Source organism: Bos indicus x Bos taurus, chromosome 17 (assembly GCF_003369695.1).
Source record: "Bos indicus x Bos taurus breed Angus x Brahman F1 hybrid chromosome 17, Bos_hybrid_MaternalHap_v2.0, whole genome shotgun sequence".
NCBI classification, from domain to species: domain Eukaryota; kingdom Metazoa; phylum Chordata; class Mammalia; order Artiodactyla; family Bovidae; genus Bos; species Bos indicus x Bos taurus.
The window spans coordinates 5,350,732-5,371,187 of NC_040092.1; the positions used below are offsets into that span (position 1 = coordinate 5,350,732).

General features: G+C 51.8%; 1 protein-coding gene across 1 annotated transcript in view; it reads left to right on the forward strand.

Annotated features, from left to right (window-relative positions):
• Positions 1-20,456, forward strand: part of TTC28 (tetratricopeptide repeat domain 28) — a 588,080-nt gene that overhangs the window by 543,130 nt on the left and 24,494 nt on the right. Inside the window, 1 exon segment of the mRNA XM_027566429.1 lies at positions 10,788-10,928. Coding sequence (XP_027422230.1) covers positions 10,788-10,928 — 141 coding nt within the window.

Sequence of the window (20,456 nt, forward strand, 5' to 3'; positions counted from 1 at the left end):
AGATATTTTCTTGCAATCCATAGCTTGTCTTTTTCTTCTCTTAACAGTGTCTTTCACAGAGCAAAAGTTTTTAACTTTTATGACATCAACTTTATCAGTTTTTTTCTTTCTAGATCATGCTCTTGGTGAAATGAATGTGAGAAATCTGATCACAAAAATTGTCTCCCTTATTTTCTTCTAACAGTCTCATAGTTTTATAGTTATATTTAGATCTGCGATTCACTTTGTGACTTAGTTTTTCTATAAGGTGTACTATGTAGTCTGAGGTTTATTTTACAAGGTTCATTTCTTTGCATGTGGATGTCCAGTTGATCCCAAGCCATTTATTGAGAAGACTTCTTCCTCTGTTAAGTCATCTTTGCAGTTAGCCTTTGTCTGAAGTTAACTGTCCATATTTGAATGGGTCTAGTTTTAGACTCTATTCTGTTTCCTTGATATATGTTGTTGTTGTTGTTCAGTCACTTGGTTGTGTCCCTACTCTTTGCCACCCCATGGACTACAGCACGCCAGGCTTCCCTGTCCTTCACTACCTCTTGGAGTTTGCTCAGACTCATGTCCATTGCATCGGTGATGCCATCCAACCATCTCATCCTCTGTCACCCTCTTCTCCTCTTGACCTCAATCTTTCCCCGCATCAGGGTCTTTCCCAACGGTCTCAATGTCTGTCCTTTACCAATACAACACTATCTTTGTTACTGTGGCTTTATAGCAGGTCTTAAAATCTGGGAGTGTCATTCCTCCAACTTTATTCTGCTTCTTCAAAATTGCTTTACCTGCTCTAGTTCATTTGTCTTTTTATATAAATTTTAGAATTCACTTCTGTATAGCTATAAAAATGTCTTGATATTTTGATTGGACTTATGTTAAACTTACAGATTAATTTGGGAATTGAGTCTTAGGATCTGTGAACATGGCATGTGTCTTCATTTGCTTAGATCTTCTTTATCCATTCATCTGTCAGTGGACATTTAGGTTACTTCCATGTCTTGGCTGCTATGAACACTGGAGTGTGTGTATCTTTTTGAATTAGAGTTTTCATCTTTTTTGTATATATGCCCAAGAGTGGGGTTGTTGGATAGTATCATAACTCTTTTGTTTTTTAAGAAATCTCCATACTTTTCTTCATAGTGGCTGCACTAATTTACATTCCCACCAACAGTGAAGGAAGATTTCCTTTTCTCCAAACCTTCTTCAGCATTTATTCTTTGTAGACTTTTTGATGATGGCCATCCTGACCAGTATGAGTTGATCCTTCATTGTAGTTTTGAATTGCATTTCTCTAATAATTAGTGATACTGAGTATCTTTTCGTGTGCCTCTTGACGATCTTGTACATCTTCTTTGGAGAAATGTCTTCCTGCTCAATTTTTGATTGGGTTTTTTTTGTTGTTGTTGTTTTTTTTTTTAATTGAGCTTTATGAACTGTTTGTTTATTTTGGAAATTAAGCCCTTGTTGGTCACATCATTTGTAAATGTTTTCTCCCGGTCCATAGGTTGTTTTTTTCATTTTATTTATGGTTTCCTTTCCTGTGCAAAAGCTTGTAAGTTTGATTATGTTCCATTTGTGTATTTTTGCTTTTATTTCTTTCACCTTGAGAGACTGACCTAAGAAAACATTGCTACAATTTTTGTTAGACAGTGTTTTGCTTATATTCTCTTCTAGGAGTTTTATGATGTTATGTTGTATATTTAAGTCTTTAATCTATTTTGAGTTTATTTTTGTGTATGGTGTGAGGGAAAGTTCTAACTGTTTTGATTTACATGCAGTTGTCCAGCTTTCCCAATACTACTTCTCCACTGTATATTTTTACCCCCTTTGTCTAAGATTAACTGACCATAGATGTGTGGGCTTATCTCTGGGCTCTCAGTTTTGTCCCATTGACCCGTACGTGTGTTTTATGCCAGTACCACACTGTTTTGAAGTCTGTAGCTGTGCAGAATTGTCTGAAGTCCAGGAGGGTTATGCCTCCACTTTTGTTCTTTTTCTTCAGGATTGCTTTGGCAATTCTGGGTCTTTTCCTATTCCATATAAATTTTAAGATTATTTGTTCTGGTTCTGTGAAAAATGTCATGAGATAATTTGATAGGGATCACATTAAATTTGTAAATTATTTTGGGTGGTATGGCCATTTTAACAATATTAATTCTTCGAGTCCTAGAGTGTGGGATATCTTTACATTTCTTTGAATCATCTTCAGTTTCCTTTATCAGTGTCTCATACTGCTGCTAAGTCACTTCAGTCGTGTCCGACTCTGTGCAACCCCATAGATGGCAGCCCACCAGGCTCCCCCGTCCCTGAGATTCTCCAGGCAAGAACACTGGAGTGGGTTGCCATTTCCTTCTCCAATGCATGAAATTGAAAAGTGAAAGGGAAGTCGCTCAGTCATGTCCAACGCTCAGCGACCCCGTGGACTGCAGCCTACCAGGCTCCTCCATCCATGGGATTTTCCAGGCAAGAGTACTGGAGTGGGGTGCCGTTGCCTTCTCCACAGTGTCTCATAGTTCTCAGCATATATATCTTTTTTCTCCTTGGTCAGGTTTATTCCTAGGTGTTTTTTTTTGTTTTTTTTTTTTTTTATACAATTTTAAAGGGATTTTTTTTTTGTCTTTCTGATATTTCATTGTTTGTATAGAGAAATGCAACAGAGTTCTGTATGTTAATCTTGTATCCTGCTACCCTGCTGAATTTGTTTATCAGTTTTAGTAGTTTTTGTGTGGAGTCTTTAGGATTTTCTATCTAGAACATCACATCATCTGCATGTGATGACAGTTTTACCTCTTCCCTTCAATTTTATTTCTTTTTTTTGATCTGGATTGCTGTAGCTAAGACTTCCCAATATAAGGCTGAACATAAGTGGTAAGAGTGGGCATCCTTGTCTTGTTCCAGATTTTAGTGGAAGGTGTTCAGCTATTTGCCGTTTACTGTTATATTGGCTGTTGGTTTGTCATAAATAGCTTTTATTATGTTGAGATATGTTCTGTCTATACCCACTTTGGTAAGAAAATTTTTATAATGAATACATGATGAATTTTTTCAAATGCTTTTTCTGCATCTATTGAATGGTCACATGGTTTTTGTCTTTGATTGTTGTGGTGGTATATATCACATCGATTTGCATCTGTTGAATCATCCTTGTGACCTTGGAATGAGCTAGCTTGATCATGGTGTATAATCCTTTTATGTGTTGTTGTATTTGGCTTGCTAATATTTTGTTGAGGATTTTTGCATCTATATTCATCAAAGATATTGGCATGTAATTTTCTTTTCTGGTAGTGTTGGTTTTGGTATCAGGGTGATTGTGGCTTCATAGCATGACTTTGGGAGTGTTCCCTCCTCGTCAGTCTTTTAGAAGAGTTTGAGAAGGATTGGTGTAAGTTATTGATATATTTAGTGGGATTCCCCTGTGAAACCATCCAGTCTTGGACTTTTGTTTGCAGTGAGATTTAAAAAATTTTTATTACAGATTCTATTTCACTAATAGGGTTTGGTCCGTTCAGATGATCGATTTCTTCTTGATTCACTTTCGGTAGGCTGTACGTACATTCCTAGAAACTTGTCCATTCCTTTTAGATTGTCCAAGTTGTTGGTGTGTAATTTTTCATAGTATTCTCTTCTTTTTTTGTATTTCTAAAGTATCTGTTGTTATTTCTCCTCTTTCATTTTTTATTTTGCTTATTGGGTCCTTGCTCTTTTCTTCTTGGTGAGCCTGGCCAGAGGTTTGTCAATTTTGCCTATCCTTTCAAAAAATCAGCTCTTAGTTTTATTGATATTTTAATTGTTATTTTATCTCTTTTACTTCCTTAATGATCTTTATTATTTCTTTCCTTCTGCTGACTTTGTGTTCTGTTTGTTCTTCTTTTTCTATTTCTTTCAGATGGTAGGTTAAGTTGTTTATTTGAGATTTTTCTTGTTTTTTGAGGAAGGCATTTATTGCTATGGACTTCCTTCTTAGAACTGGTTTTGCTGCATCACATAGATTTTGTGTGGTTATGTTTTTATTGTCATTGTCTTGAGGTATTTTTTTTTAATTTCCTCTTTGATTTCATTATTGGCTGATTGGTTTTTTAGTAACATGTTGTTTAGTTTCCATATAATCATTTTTTCTTATTTTTGTCTTTTCTTTCCATGTAGTTTCACGCTGTAGAGGTTGCAAAAGATTGTTGAAATAATTCTATCCTTTTAAATTTGTTGAGGCTTGTTTTGTGTCCCAGTATGTGGTCTACCATAGAAGATGACCCAGGTATGCGTGAAAAGAATGTGTATTCTGAGCTTTTGGATGTAATATCTGAAAATATCAACTAAGTCTAACTGTTCTATTGTGTCATTTAGGATCTCTGTTGCCTTATTGATTTTCTCTCTGGAAGATCTGTCCATTGATATCAGTGAGGTGTTAAAGTCTCCTATTATTATTATATTCCCATCAGTTTCTCCCTTTGGGTCTGTTAGTATTTGTTTTATGCACTTAGGCCCTCCTATATTGGGAACATGTATGTTAATGAGTGTAATATTCTCTTCTTGTATTAATCTTTTTACAGAATAGTGTCCTTTGTCTTTCCTTGTAGCCTCTGTGTGACATGAGTACTGGTACATCCACCTTCTTGTCATTTCAGCCCCTCCCCCCCACAACACCTTTTATAAAACTTTCGGCCGCATGGCCTGTTTGTTGTGGCATGTGGACGTCTCTTGTTGCGGAGCACCGGCTCTAGAGCACTTGGGCTTCTTTAGTCGCAGCATGTGGGCTCTCTAATTGCAGTATGCAAGCTTAGTTGTCCCGTGGCATGTGGGATCTTAGTTCCCTGATGAGGGATCTTACTCACGCCCCCTGCATTGGAAGGTGGGTTCTTAACCACTGGACCACCAGGGAAGTCCCCGTCCTTTCTTTTTTAATATAAGCATTTAGGGCTATAAATGTATCTCTAAGTCTTTATTTATGTCCCACAAATTTTATGTTGTACTTAGAGTTTTGTTCAGCTCAAAATATTTTCCTAATTTCACTTAGGACTTCTTGTATAACAGTTACTTATAAGTGAGTTGTTCAGTTTCCAAAAGTTTGGAGACTTTCCTGCTGTTTTTTTACTTTCAAATCTAAATCCATGGTGGGTGAAGAACTTATTTTTCATGATTTCAATTTTTAAAAAACTATTAAGGTTTGTTTTATGACCAAGGGTACGGTCTGTCTTGGGGAATACTTGCTATGAATTTGACAAGAATATGTATTGAACTTTTGTTGGGTGGAGTTTTCTCTGAATGTCAGTTATATTCAGTTAGTTGATGGTATTGTTAAGTTCTTCTGTATCTTATTGATTTTCTGTGTACCAATTCTGTCAACTACTGAGAAAAGAGCATTGAAGTCTCAATTTATGCACCTCACTTTTCAGTTCTGTCACGTTTTGCATCATATATTTTGAAACTCTGTTGAAAGGTGAAAACACGTTTAGAACCATTGTGCATTCCTGATGAATTGGCCCCTTTATCATTGTGTAATGTCCCTCTTTATCCCTGGTAATTTTCTTTGCTTTGAAGTCTACTTGTATACAAGTCTACTTGTTAACATAATCAATCAAGCTTTGTTTTGGAATAATATTTGCATGGTCTATCTCTTTGCCTTTTACTTTACTCCTTTTAATATCATTATATTTGAGGAGACTTTTCTTGTAGAAGCATTTAATTAGATTATTTTAAAATTCTATTCTGTCAGCTTCTATATTTAGACCATTTATGTTTAATATAATTATTGATATGTGTGGGTTTATGTATGTCATATCAATATTTGAATATTTGTTTTCTGTTGGTTCTATGTTTTTTATTCCTCTATTTCCCCATTCCTGCCTTATTTTGGAGTTTTGAACTTTTTAAAAATTCATTTTAATTTATCTATGTCTTTGACTATGTCTCTTTTATAACTTTAAAAATAATTGTTCTAGAGATTATAATACATATATACTTTTATAGTTTGCAGTTTACTTGCTGTTGATACTGTATTAATTTGAATGAAATGTAAAAGTCTTATCACCATATGGGAACCTCTGCCACCACACCCCCCAACCCCGTCTTGCATTTGTCTTATATACTACATCTACTTATGTGAAAACTCCAGGAGATGGCATGAGGAGAAGAACAGTCTATTGTATTTACTCAGACATTTGATATTTATTTTACTCTCCCTTCTTTCTTGATGTTCCTAATGCCTTCTTATGTCATTTTTCTTCTTCCATTAGTGATTATTTTAGAGTAGGTCAATTGACAGGATTGTTTGTGGCCTGGAACATGAGAACAGACATGAGAGAAGAAAAATGGGGGATTTTCTCTGGTCTCTCTGAGCTGGAAATAGCTTCTCCTGGAGCTCTCTGTTCATGCTGATGCCTACTTCTGCAGAGAAGGGGGGCTACAGAGAAGGGAGAGCTGCAGAGAGGCCTGTCTGATGGATTCTACAGAGGCAAGAATGTGAAGTTCAGCTGTGATTTGGTGCCATTTTGAATGCTGGTCTTCTTCCCACATTTGCCTGATATTAACTTTTTGTGTTCCTCAGATACCCTATTCCATGCGGTCCAGACAGAATGTGTAGTTGAGTTCATTCAGAAAGATGAAGTGTTACGTGCTTACTCCGTTTTACCTGGAACTGGAACCTGGCATGTCAGGATATTTATAACAAATATTTAATAATATTTATTGGGTAAATAAATGAATGAGCTATCAAACAATTGGTCCCAAGCTCTGTCTTCAGCACCAGACTTGAATTTCTAAGTCTCCAGCCCTTTTGGAATGAAGACCATCTAAATAATAGAGTCAGTATCTGCACACTTGGCATCACCAACACAGAGTCCTGTCTGCATGTTCAGCGTGTCCAAACTCTTCATGTCGTTCCATGAATGACATGTCCAGACTCAGCATGTCCATTCCTCTTCCACTGAAGGCCAGCTCCTATTTGCAGTTTCTTTATTTGCCACCACTGGCCCATCTGCTATAAATTAACTGCTAGTTGTCTTTTATCCTTTTCCTTCAATGAGTTTCAGGCAAACGAGTTCTCTGTTTGGTAATATTTTCCTGATAGTTCTCACTTTCTTACTCTCTGCCTTACCACCCTAGTTTACACGTCTAGACTCATGAGTTAAGTTGGCCCAACCACAGGACAAGCAGAACCATTGTTGGTGACAGTAGACAGCAAATAATGAGGAGGAACCAGGAACATGGGGTCACAGCCAGGAATGTCCATTTATAGGGAGACGGGATTTGGGGGATGAAGGAGCTGCTACCCAGATCTCCAAGCCTGAGGGCTGTGGAAAGCTTGCCTCACTTGGCGTGTTGAGACCCAGGCACATTGATGTGTTAACACACTAGTGACTCCTGAGAATGGGGCTCCCAGTAGGTGTGAGGGGCCAACAGTCTCCTTCGGGCTTGGCCCTGGGGCCTTCGGGGCTGCTTCTGAGCAGTGCTGCTAAAAGCCACCTGACTTTCTCTCTCCTCCCCATGTAGTCCATGTTCTCCACTCTGGACCAGTTGACTGCCTCTCAGACAACCGCCCTGAGCCCACCAGAAGCCTGGACTGACAGCTCTCCACTGCCTTCCAGGTTCAAGGCCCTCCACCTCTCTCTCCTTCCTCCCTGCCACTCTTACCATCTCCTCCAGCTCATCTGGGCTAGTCCCTAGGCCCCAGAGAGCCCCCGACTCTCGTAACCTCCGTGCCTTCTTATACCATTCCATCCCCTGATTCCCACACACCACCCCAGTCCCTTCCTGTCTAAGCTGTCCTTCCAGTGCCTCTCATATGCTGCTGATTCCAAAGGGCTCTCGCACCCTCCCTTTCTTGACTCCAGGCTGACACCCTCCTGCCTCCTTCTTAACCCACCTTAGCCAGTAGTCACCGGTCGGTCGTACTGGATGTATTACACCTTGAAGGCATGTCACTGTCTTCTGTTTGACCTCTGTGGCTCTTTTATGTAGGTCTCGGTTAGTAATCCTTGTTGGATCAAAGTGAATGGAACCAGACCAGCTGCTGTGCCATCTCTAGAAAGTCTCTTAGAGAGATGAGAAGGCTGTGATTGTGATATGACAACCACTGATGGCAAGGCGCTCGGGCTCCCTGCCGTACAGATGAGGCTCGCTTTGTAAATGGGAAATTCCCTTATCTGTGACATCACCTGTTTGTTTTTCCCTTTGGTGTTAATACTCTGAAGGGTCAGGAAATAGGAAACAGCCGCATTAAGCATGAGATTCTGAGGGCTCCATCCGCAGTTGACAGTGAGAGCAGAGCTGCAAGATAATGGAGGCTGATACCAGTTCAGTCAATTCTTCTCCCCTTTGCAAAGCACCAAATGACAAGCCGATTTCTCAGCTCCGAGCAGGCCGTCATGTTCAGATGATAAATGTGTCCCTGGACAGAAGAGCTTGTTGAGTGATATTTACCAGGGTCTCCATGAAGGGCCCAGAGCTCCCAAGGGAGCATTTTCAGCCTTCAGCTGCTGGCCTGGTCAACTGATACCCATAGGGTGGCAGGAGGAATAAAGCTTCGTTCCCTGCTCTCCAGCAGGGTGGAGGCATGGTGATTTGTTCAGGTGCTCGGAAGTTTCCTGGTTCCTCTTATTTCCTGTCTTCATTCCCTTCCTCCCCTGTCAAACCCCAGCAGAGAGAGATGGACTGTGCGAGAGGCTTGGAACCTCAGAGGGGGAGGGGTGAGAGTCAGGCCTGGCTCCTCCGCTGAGTGCTCCTGGGCTAGCTCCTCAGCTTCTCCAGACCTAGAGAAGATGACGAGAGCTGCCTTACAGGCTTGCTGTACAGATGAAATCACATCTGGCTAGAAATACCCTGCATGTTGTAAGATGCTCCCCAGTGTTGGCATCGATCAACTGTTCTTCCTTGTACACCTGCTGTGTGCCAGGCACTGCTGGGTTTGAAGGGCGGGTTCACTTGTGGGCGCCAGGAAGAAGTTGGGCTAGTAATGCCTTGATCAGCCATTGGTGTGGTTCTGGGATGAAGGAGAGTAGCTGGCTCTGAGATCACACCTCTTTGCCGTCCCTGAAGGCTATCCATCTCCCAGCACTTCTCTGGGGCTCAGCTCCTGGGATCCCCTCCCAGTGGCGGGGCGTTGGTGTGACCTTCTCCAAGGAGCATGGCTGAGTAGGGCTCTGGTGCCTCTTGCTGGGCTCTCCAGAGAGACAGGGCCTACAGGGCACGCATGCACACGGGCTTTGTTGTGGGGAATTGGCTCACACGGCTCTGAAGGCTGAGACGTCCCAGGTCTTTTGTTGGCGAGCCAGAGATGGAGAGCCGGTGGTGTAAGTTGTGGGGTGTCCACATCTGAGGTGGGAAGCGCCACACCCCAGCTCCAGGGGAGTGGGCGGGGAGGCCTCTCTCATTCCCTCTTCTCCTCTGGTTCAGGTGCTCAGTAGGTTGGACAGGGCCCACTGACCCGGGGAGGGCAGTTTGCTTTCCTCAGTCTAGATTCCAATGTTAATCTCACCCGGAAACGCCCTCGCAGCCTCGTAACCCAGAGTGACGCTGGGCCAGGCACCCCGGGGCCCGCTCAAGTTGACACATAAAATGGACCCTCTCATCAGGGCTGACGTTCATGTAGAGCCTTCAGGTTTACTAAGTGGCGTCACACGCTGCATCTCAGCCCCAGGACGAACCGGGGGAGGAGTCATCCCCTTCTCTGTGATCCTGACGCCAGGGGCTCACCGGCCTGGCTGTTGGAGGCAGGCCATGCTCACCTTCAACCTGAGTCTCGGTGCGCCAAGCCCCTTTTCTCTGGCAGCGGGTCTGTCCCTTCCCAGGTGCCACTTCTCCTGCACCTGAGCGGCTTGCGTGGCTGGTCTGTGTGCCTCCAGTGCTCTCTACCCCTCCACCCGCTCCTTAGGCAGCAGGAGCTTTAAACACAGTTGCCGTGCGGGCTGGGAGTCGCCTGTGAGCCGGACGTCACTCTGCATTTCCAGAGTCTGCAAGCAATGGGCGCTGAAGGAAGGCGGGGCTTCACACATGGAGCGGCCTTTGCTGAGCCCCTGGTGCTGTGGCCAGGGTCACGGTGGGGACCAGGGGCAGCCAGCACTCCCTCTGCTTGTCTGCGGCTGCTCGAGCTGCCTCTGCTTGGCCTCTCACACGTTTAATATGCCCTCTGTTATTTTAATCAGGCTGGTGAATCAAGGCTCTCCTGAGTATTTCTGTTTCTTTAAAACCCATTGTGAGATGTTCTTTCACAGTCTGTCATAGGGGAAATACGAATTTAGTAATTCAAAACTTATAACATCTTCATGCTGACCTTGGAATGGGCTTCAATCAGCCACATTTCTCAAGCCTACATTTCAAACAGTCCCCCTCTGCCTGGCCTTGCAGCCACTCTTGGGCATGTCTGTCTCCTCATCTGGAAAAGTGCCTTTAGGGACTGTGCATCCCCTGCCTGGTGTGGTGCCTGGCACAGGCAGGTGCTTAGTTACTGGTTCCGAGCTGGAATGGACCGGAGCTCCTGCCACACTGTGCACTTGCCCAAGCCCTGTGCTGGCAGAGTGCCCGCCAGCCGGCAGGACACAGCAAGTGGTGCCGTTCATTCAGCAAGGGGCCATCCTGCACCCCGTCCATGTGGGGCACAAGCTGGATGCAGGGAGTGCAACCTGGGCACTGGCACAACCTCTTCCTGAAAGGGGTTTGCAGCAGGGGGCAGCGCTGGACATGAGCAGGTGGACCGCAGGGAGCAGGAGGGGAACAACTCGGGAGGAGCTGGGCCGTGCTGGAGCCGAGGACGGGGCCTTGGAGCAGGCCTGCAGCACTCGGCACCTTTCTCTGCTGTTTCCCCGCAGGGCCTGTGCCAGCAGTGAGACCGAGAGTGAAGCTGGAGACATCATGGACCAGCAGTTCGAGGAGATGAACAACAGGCTCAACTCGGTCACCGACCCCACTGGCTTTCTTCGGATGGTTCGCCGCAACAACCTCTTTAACAGGTGCGTGTGGCCCTGCCTCCCAGGCGGTGCAACTTCCGTGACCTTCCAGCTGCATGGGCTCTGGTGGGATGGGGGTCTGCAGGGGTGAGCACGGTGCTCTGGCCCTTGGGGTCACAGCAGCCCCTCCAGGTCGGGGGAGGAAGTGCGGCAGGCCTGATATGACCGTACACCGTGGCTGGGTGGGAGGCCCAGGGGACAGTCCGCTGCTCACTCCCGTGGCCTCAGGGCTGATCTCCCAGATGCCAGGAGAGGCCGCACAGGGCCGTGCCACACATTTTTTCTCTGGCCAGCTTTTGCCCTAGCTCACGGCCAGGCCCTTGTGTGGACCTTTCTGGCCTGAGGTTGAGGGAGGCCAGGTGAGCAGATGCCAGCATTGCTGGGGAGGAGCCCGTCCACACCGGGGCCTGTCTCCACTACTTGACCATAGGCCTCAGTGGCGTTGAGATGAGCCAAGGTTGAAATTGCCAGCTGATGCGCCTCTGCGTCTTTTCACCGGGGGTGCAGGCCGAGCTGTGTCCAGATGAATAGGGGAGGCGGTTTGGGTTAAGGAGCACCTCTCCCGCTGTCGCTGGTTGGCAACACCTGGGAGTCAAGTTTGGAGAGACCTTTCCAGAAAGACACCCTGGACGCTGAGGCCCCTGCCTTTGAAGGGCGGCGGGGGCAGCAGGCACACGGGAGGGAGTGACCGTTGTGCCCCGTGTGCTCCTGCTCCAGGCCCTGGTTTCCTCCCATTATTGTGCTGTCAGGGTGACAAACGTGTGTTTACTTTCCCAGGGGTGAGTCAGATGGGATGGGAGCCAGGAGCCAGGGCTGAAGGGACTGGCATTTGGTTGTCAGGAGGCCAAAACCTCAGGCTGGTTCACTCCCAGTTTCCTCGGCGGCCCTGCCCCCTTCGCAAGTGTCCCTCGTGGCTCTAATTTCTTGGAAGGGACAGGACCAGGCACGAGGAGGCGTGGGGTTGAGGCTGGCTCCATCCTCAGCCTCAGCTCCTCGGGCTCTGGGGCCAGCGATCTCGGCTCTGCCAGTGCTGCGATCTGTGGTTGTAAACTAGGGTGTGAAGACTGCAAGGCTGGGTCTGGCCTTGTTGCGTGTCAGCTGTGGGACCTGCGGCAGGTGACTTCACCACTGTCAGCCTTTTCCTCGTCACTGAAGTGGGAACAAGCTTCCTACTTGGCAGGGTTCCCTTACATGGAATTACAGCAGCTAATGCATGAGCAGCACGTGCCAGGCTCTGGAAGGTGCAGGAAGCTCGTACATGTGCTGACCTTCTGCCGTCTTGAGTGAAGTGGGAAGGACACTGTTAAACTTGGATTCTCCGGATCACGTGGGTGGATAACCTTTGGAAGGGATGAAATGTGCATGTGCCTGTGCAGCAGCTGTTGACCACCTCGGGTTGCGGCCTCACCTGCCCTTTGCTTCCCGTCCTGCCTCGTGTCTTTTGTGTGAGAGACAGTGCACAGGCCAGAGGCCACTGCCAGGCACCTGCGGCCGACCTGATCTCAGGCGCGCCCACGGTCAGGAGCCCCTCCTCCAGGGCCTTGGGCACTAGGCAAGGAAGGGGTCAAACCAGGTGTACCTGGGGTCCTAGCTCATCATCCCTGGACAAGAAGGGGTATGAATTTTGTATCATGGAGTTGCTTGTTTTGAGAAAACACTCGTCACTCCGAGCAGCTCTGAGGTAGGTCCAGTGAGCCCAGGACCACTGGTTAGCTCACTAAGCAATGGTTCATTAAACAATGTGGTCAGTGCTGGCGGCCAGGCTGAGGACAGGCCAGCCTGAGGCTGGGAGGGGCCGCCAGGCCCGCAGCGTGGGAATCTGGCTTCACTGCCCAGCTGCTCTCTGCCCGGCTCCTTCATCAGGCCTAACCTGCCTGAAGCCTCGAGCCTGCCCTCAGGAGATGCCGGCAACGGAACTCCTGCACCTCTCTGCACGCCTTTCCAGTCTTGACCTCCTAGAGGCTTCTGAGGGTAGGTCGGAGGAGAGGAAACTGTTCTTTCAGCTTTGGGGCCGGGTGCCAAGGCCTCTGCTGTCAACCACAGGCCCAGGAAGGGGGTGCTGGCCTCCGTCCGTCCTAGCGACCCACAGAAGTAGAGGTATCCTGGTTAGGATGGCGCGGGCCCTTGCCACCTTCTAGCCCAGCTGTGGCTCTAGCAGCTGAGGGGCACACAGGCCGGGAGGGTGGAGACCTGCCACCCAGCAGGTGCAGGGCTGTGTCCAGTCCCACCTCCCAGTTGCCCTGACCTTGTGGGGTCCCCGCAGGCCTTTCTCTCTGCCCCTTCATGACCAGGAGGTGGGGCTGGTGTGTCACTGGCTGGGACGGCTGAGAGGTGGCTTTTCTGCAGACCCCAGTACTGTGGGGGCTTGCAGAGTGCTGGTCCCCAAGCCCAAGGAGGTGAGGTGGCAGCAGCCGTGTGTGTAGCAGCACCAGGTCCCCGCTGCAGGGCCCTCCAGCTCTGTGATTCACGGGCTGCTGGCCCTGTTGTTCTGGGTGGTTTGCTGGACTGGTTGGGGATGAGGCTGCCACGGCAGATGCCAGTCAGCCGAGACTTGGCCTTAGCATTCTCCCCTCCCCTCCACACGCTGCACAGCTTGGTCTTTGTTCTTGAGGTCACCACAACCACTGTTTTCCTTCTTGCCTCTACACTTTGGCAGGAAACACAGTGGCGTGCTAAGCCCAGAGCAGGCACTGCTAGGGAGGAAAAGCAGGGAGTCTTCTCTCATTTAGTACCTGACCTTGGGGTCCCCCACTGGGCAGGGGGGCTGCCCCTCGTCTTGCAGAATGCTTGAGAAGTTATGCTGAAGGCTGGAACGCCAGTGCACATGTATGTGTGTGTGTGTGTGTGTGTGTGTGTGTGTGTGTGTGTCTGAACCTAGGGGCAGTCAGCAGATCACTTTTACTGCGGAGAAGAGGAAGAGGAACAGGACATGCTGCCAGCTGCTCCGGGGTTCTGGGTCCCAGGCTGTGCCCTGGCCTTGCAGGGGCACCCAGCCAGGACCCATTAGGACCAGTATCCCAGAAGGGTTCTGACTGCTGTTGCCACTGTCTGTGCTCCTTCCCCTTCTGGCAGTGTGTGTGATGGGAGGTAGGAAGGAACTTTGTAATTGCCCAGATGTCAGTGGTTGGAGCCCAAGCAGAGAGCAACAATGTCGAGGTTCTCCCTTCTAGAGAGGGGCCACGATGGGGCCAGAGCCCTCCCTCAGCTCTGCAACCTCCAACTAATACCCCAACCACCCCCACAAAAGGGTGAATTGGCAAACAAGACTCCTCGACCTGGTTGGATTCCCCCAAGAGGGTCAGTGACAAAGACTGAGGGTCCTGCAGGAAGAGAGGGTGGCACCACCATCCTGGGGGACCAGCCTCCCATGGCCAGAAGGGAAAGAAGAGATTAAAAAGAGGCCCCCGTGCGTGGTCCACGCGCCCATGTCATGTGGCTCCACCATGGACCTTCCCGATGGGCGGGTCACATGGGCCCAGTGACAAGGCCAGTGTTAGGATCCATGTCTGGCCAGCTCCAAAGACGGAGCTCTGGCTCCCGGATCCCACCCAGCTAAGGCTCCCTCCAAGTGGTCACAGCCTTTGCCTGAACTCCTCCAGTGAGCGAGAGCTCACCACTTCTGAGGCGGCACCTTCTGTCCTTGTACAACACTAATTTGGCTCTGGGGGTTTTTTGTAGATGAATGAGACTTCATTAGATTCCACAAGTTTGTGGGGGGACAGGTCCTGTGTGGGACAGGACCCACAGATCACCCATGGGTACAAGGCCCTTTGGAAAGGGTGTTTCTGTGTTAGCATTAGCTGGGCAGGCCACTCACACAGTGACCTCTTCTCTCCGTCCCTGAGTGCATGGTAAGCGCGTCCCCCCAACGCCCAGCTTGGGCCCCTAATGGGGTCAGCAGGCAAAGCCTGTGTGAGGCTGGCCTGGGCATCGGGTTTTCCTAGGTGACCCCCCCCCCCCCGCCCCCAACTGGGCTATGGAGCAAAGAGCAGAGTGGGCCATGCCGTGGTCCCCACAGGAGGGCCGTCCCCAGCTCCCTGGTGGTGCGTGTTTCTCCCTTGACCAGCTTTCCTGGGAGAGCCCATGAGCAGGAGAAGAGGAGCCCTGCGTGGCCCAGGTTTGTCCCTGGGCTTGAGAGGGGTCATGTCCCTGAAAGGGCAGGGGTCTCGGCCTAAGCCCACCCCCTGAGGAGGGAGCAGCCAGGGAGCCGGGCGCTGGGTGACTGGGGAGGTGAGCAGGCAGACAGTGCCGACAGCTTATTGAATAAGTGCTTAAAATGCAGCCTTTGACAGACTTCAGCCCCCTGAGGAGACAGCCTTCTTGTGAGGATGTTCTTGGTGGAGAGTCACTGGCTGCTTGAATATAGTGGGTTCATCAATTAATCTTTCTGCTGGTACCTTAAAATCCAGGCACTTGTTCAGATCTCAGGCCAGCCAGCTCCCGTTCCCTCAGCGGATGCAGTTCAGAGCCCGGAGGGGAGTTTGGAGCCTCGGGCAGGGCCGAGGGTGGGGAGGAGGAGCCCAGTGGGTCACAGCAGCAGATGCCGGTGGAGCAGGCACTCGGCCCCGTCTGCCAGGGCCGCTCCCAGCTCCTCAAATGTGGGGCAGGAGGCCCCCTGAGGAAGGCTGGGGCCTCTTGGGACTCAGGAGGAGCAGAAGCAGGACCCCCGATCCCAAAGCTTGGGACCCTGCTGCTGTGAGCGCAGACAGGAAGCCTCCTGAACTGGCCACTGGAAAGTGTGATACAGACCTCAGGGCCAGAGAGGAGCTGCCTGAGCAAAGGTGGGCGGCACCTGGAAGGAGCTCAGCACTGTGGGGACCTCCGCCTCCCCCCTCCGCTGTCTCCCCCTCCCCCCAACCCTCCTCCCCCTGGCCTGCACACCAGGACCCAGGCACGTCCTGTGAGCAGACTGCACGGGATGCCCAGTGCAGCATCTCTCTGTCGAGCATTCCAGACAGGGTGCAAGGCCTGAGACTGTGGCAGTGCTGGTCCCTGGGCTCCCAGCTTCCTGATGCCTGACTGTTGAGAGCTGGTGGGGCCCTGCCCCTGCCCTGGGCCTCAGGGCCTCAGGCCTAGAGTCTCCGTTTACTCACCTGTGGCAGGGCGGGCTGGGGTCTGAGGTGAGACTTGGCTATGAGAGGCTTCCAGGGACGGGCGTGTGTCCACCCGGCCAGGCCCACCCCAGCTGAGGCCCCTCCCTCCTGTGGCCCAAAAGACAGCAGGGCCCCCAGGGAGTGTTCTTGGCTCAGCTCCTGTCTTGGCCCTGCGTGCAGGGGGTCAGGTGGGAAGGACCTGAGTGCTGGCAGGGAATTGAGAGCAACGCGGAGGACCTCCGGGTACAAGGGGCACCTGTGGGGCACCCGCCCTGCGCCTCCTCAGTCAGCCCGCCCCTCCGTGCTTTCATGAATCGCCCCTTTTCCCCCTGTGCTCGCTGCTCCCCTGTGTTCTGCCGGGTCCCTGTCCCTCCTCAGAGGTGGGCGGCCTGTTCTCGTGGTGTAGAGACCCCCGGGTGGCAGTGGGGCCCTGGTCCTTGCCAGTCTCTGGGATGCGCCAAGCTTAGGTTTGGGTTCTTCCCTCTGAGCAAAGAGACCAGCGGGACGGACGGGACCTCAGGGCCAGGCTGGCCACCTCCATCCCCGGGGTCTTCGGGCCTGGCGGGGGCCCTTGGCTTAGTCTCACTGTGGAGGGCTGAGCCCTGCTCCTCCATTTTTGCTGCTCACCTAGCTCCCCGTCTTGACTGAAAGCCTGAGAAATGTGTATGTGTGTGTGTGGGAGTGGGGAGCCCACCCTGCGGGCTCTGCATGTGCCCTCAACTCCCCTCCTTCACGGGGCCCTGACTGGAAGCCAGGGCAGCTGGCCTGGTGCTGAGAGTGGCGCTTGGGGCCGAGACTTCCAAGTGCGCATCCTGCAGTGTCCCCAGCGTCCCCGGGCACCTGGCAGGCCTCGGGTGGGGCTGCGTCAGCGTGTGAGCCCCAGTGAGTCCCAGTGCGCAGGGTCTTCTGCAGCCCTGCGTTATAAATCCCCTGCCTGGGGAATAGATCTCTTCATCCCTGGGGAGATTGACGAGCCGCGCGTGCTCCCCCGGCTGCCCGGCATTTGTCATCGTTCCAGAGACATAAACCAACCCGGCCTGTCCCTGCTCGGGGCGCCTCACTCCTCATCTCGCAGCTCTGCCCGCCGAGGGCGCCGAGCCCAGGTGGCTCCCCCAGCCTGTCAGCCTCCCGGCCCAGATACCGCTCAGTCTCTCTCCGATCCCGTTAGCACACAGATGGCCATGCTGCAGACAAAATGAGTATTTTTCCAGAAGCAGATTAATGAACATCACCTAAGGAAGGAGCTGATAAAGACTGCGGCGCGGTGTGAGAAAACCCTCTGTGCTGAGGGCTGGGCTGTCAGTTAGCCCAGCTGGGTCCCTGGCAGCGAACGAGGCCTCGAGGACGGCGAGCCAGCGCCCCCTGCTGGAGCCACGTGGCCGCGCGGCTGCGAGTCCCGCGAGCCCAGCCCTCCTTCCTGTGGCCCCGGCCCCGCAGAGCCTGGGAGAGGCCGCCCGCCGCGGTCAGGTCACAGCAAAGTGGGGTGGGGAGCAGAGGTGAGTGCAGGGGGCTCAGCGTGTCCTCAGGACAGGGGGGACACAAAAAAACCGGCTCCCCGGCAGGTGGGAGCCCTGACCCTGCCCTGCCCGGCAGCCTCCTGGCCTCTCTGAAGCTGGGCTCTTCTTCCCTAGGGGAGGGGCCGCCCCGCCTCCTGAGCAGTGATGTGGGTGTGGCGGGCCTGTCTGGAGCCTGGATGGGGGCGCCGCCTCTTCCGCAGCTCACACGCTTGTCACAGGGGATGCGTCCACCCTGTCAGAGCACTCTTTCCCCATCTGAGTCCCGACTGCGGAGGCAGAGAGAAGTCAGCCAGGCTGAAAGGCGCCCCAGAAACCGAAGCAGTACAGTCAGTCACCGGGGCCCCAGCCCATGGCCCAGCGCCCGCAGTGCGAGGGGGTCACTGGGCCATGGTGACGTTGCCAGGAAGGGGGACAGCAGGGAGCGGGCCACCCCACACACCCGCTCACACTTGTCAACCACTCCGGCCGGGGCTCGGAGCCAGGGGACCGCGGGACACACATCTGCGAGGCCGACTCTCCCCCCGCCCCCACAACGGGCAGGTCAGCGAGGGCTCTGGGCCGTGGCCGTGTGCTGTTGGCCAGCGAGAGCTGCCCTCGGTCACTGTGAATGTCAAATGTCGTAGTAAAAACAGAAGCCACAAGTGAAAAAAAAAAAAGAAAAACCAGAAGCTGCACACACAGGGAGCTGGTTGACTGCAGTCTATCCAGGCCAGCTCTGTAGAGGTGAGGAAACCGCTGCTCCCGCCTATGACCCTGGGCAGGAGCGGGGGTGGTTTCCTAGCCCGAGACCTGCCCCTGGAAGTGTGCCAATGCCCAGAGAGTGTCCTCCGAAACCCCCGCTGCAGTGCCACAGCCAGCATGTGTTTACCAGCCCTGACCAGGGACATCAACCGGCTTCCCCTCTGAACTGGCCAGGGGTGGGGGCACCGTGTTCTAGCCTGGTCCCAGCTCTGGAGCCCCGCCAGAGGCCTACAGGGAAGGGGGAAGTCTGCGGGGCCTTTCTCTGATCAGCCTTGGAAGGAACTGGCCTAGTGGAGTTTTCCTGTTCAGGCACGCCTGGTGCTGAAGGGCGTGGGCCGGAGCCCAGAGGCCAAGCCGCCCAGCCCGCTCACCCTGCAGCCCACCCCGTCCACTTCCCTCAGTGCTCTGCCCCCGGCTCCCCACTGTCCCATTGCCAACAGTGCCAACCCCACTGTCCCAAGCACTGTCCAGTGCTTCGCCCTGCATTGTTCCTGGCCTTGGAGTGGCTTTCCCCGCCTCGTCTCCAGGCAGGCTAGCCCACAGCAAGCGGTCCTCCCTGAGAGCCTACCCTCAGCTCTGTGACCAGCAGAGAGTCTTGTGCCCTGGACCCCCTTCCCCACAGTCCAGTGCAGGGACCCTCAGGTTGGCCCTCTGTGGGCCTGCACCTGGCACCTCGTGGGCGTGATGCATGTTGAGAGGGTTAGCGTTGCTGGGCCCTGGTAGGTGCCTCTGGCACTTCCCGGGTTCAAGAAAAGGCCCCCAGCCCACTTGGCCTTCCTGCCCAGACCTCCATACTCACTGTCCTATCAGCGGAGATGCCCAGCACCTCCAGGTTCTAGATGCTTCACCGTTGTCCTCCCCATCCTGCACCATTTACCCTTTTTGCAAATGGTCTGTCTACCACGCAGCCCCCCACTTCCTCCTGCCTCCCCCGACCCCCACCCCGTGCAGCTTAGTCATGTTGGTCTGGTACGCAGGGAAGCTCAGGGTGCTGAGCTGGTCTGTCTCCAGTAGGAGCTGTTTAGTTCAGGGCCTTGGGGAGCGCCTCATCAGTTCCCGTTAGGACTTGGGGACACAGCGTTGTCTGGAAACATGGCATTCCCCTGGATGTCTTTGGCCAGATTAATCAAACCAGGTGCCTGAATGGGGTAACCAGCCCACAGTCCAGGCAGACACGTGTCTAGTGAGGGGTGTGCAGGGAGAGGGTGCTGCCGTTTGGCTGCTCCCCGCTCCACCCCCACGCTGTCCTGGGGGCAGCTCGGGCTCCCGAGGGTGTGAGTGCACACAGGCTGTGTGCAGGAGCACACGCCGCCGTGACAGCCACCACGTGTTGCGCCAGACTGTCTCCTCTGGGGCGCGGTTTCATGCTCGCTCTTTCAGGGGAGCTATGCTCTTTGTGGTGTATTCCAGGGAATTAAGCGAGCCTGTGAGTGTCACTCCAGGGTTATCAGTGCTTCACTGGCTCGATGGCAAAGATACGTCCTGGGCCCTGTCGCTCGTGATAACGTGTTTTCTGAGTGAAGGTGACGGACGTGTGCCAAGAGCGGGCTCCCAGACCCTCGAGTTCTCTACCCTTCCTTCTCTTGTAGGAGCAGGTGAGGGCGGAGGGTGCTCTCAGCCTGGCATGGCATGGCCCTAGGGTTTAGAGTTGGGACGTTGCTGAGAACACCGCAGGGTTGGGGGAAGGCCATGGGATAGAGCCAGGTCTCAAAAATGCAAATAAACCTTTCACATCATTTCTTTAGATGGTCAAGGACCCTGGCTTTCTGGGCAGGGGCGTGTTCTGCTTTTCCCTTTGGTAACAACCACAGAGCCACCAGTCCTGTGTCCAGAGCCCTGACTTAGCTGAGTCTGGTGTGAGACCTGCTCTCTGTCTTAAGGTCTTAAATGTGTAGCAGAAACTCCTGAACCGTGCAGTGTCTGAATCAAGGTTGAGGGGCCACTGACTGTCTACTAGTTCTGTGGAGCCTGTCACTGGAGGCTGTGCTGAGGCCACGCAGACCAGGCTGGAGGGCCGGTTCAGCAAGACTTGCAGGGCACCCTGCGCTTGCAGTGGAAACGGGCTTGTCTCCCTGCCCACCGTCTCTCCTCCTCCTCACCTGCGTCCTCTCTCAGCCCCCAGGCCTGCCTGCATCAGTGCCCGGCAGGTGGCCGGGGCTCAGGAAGCATTTGCTCAGTGA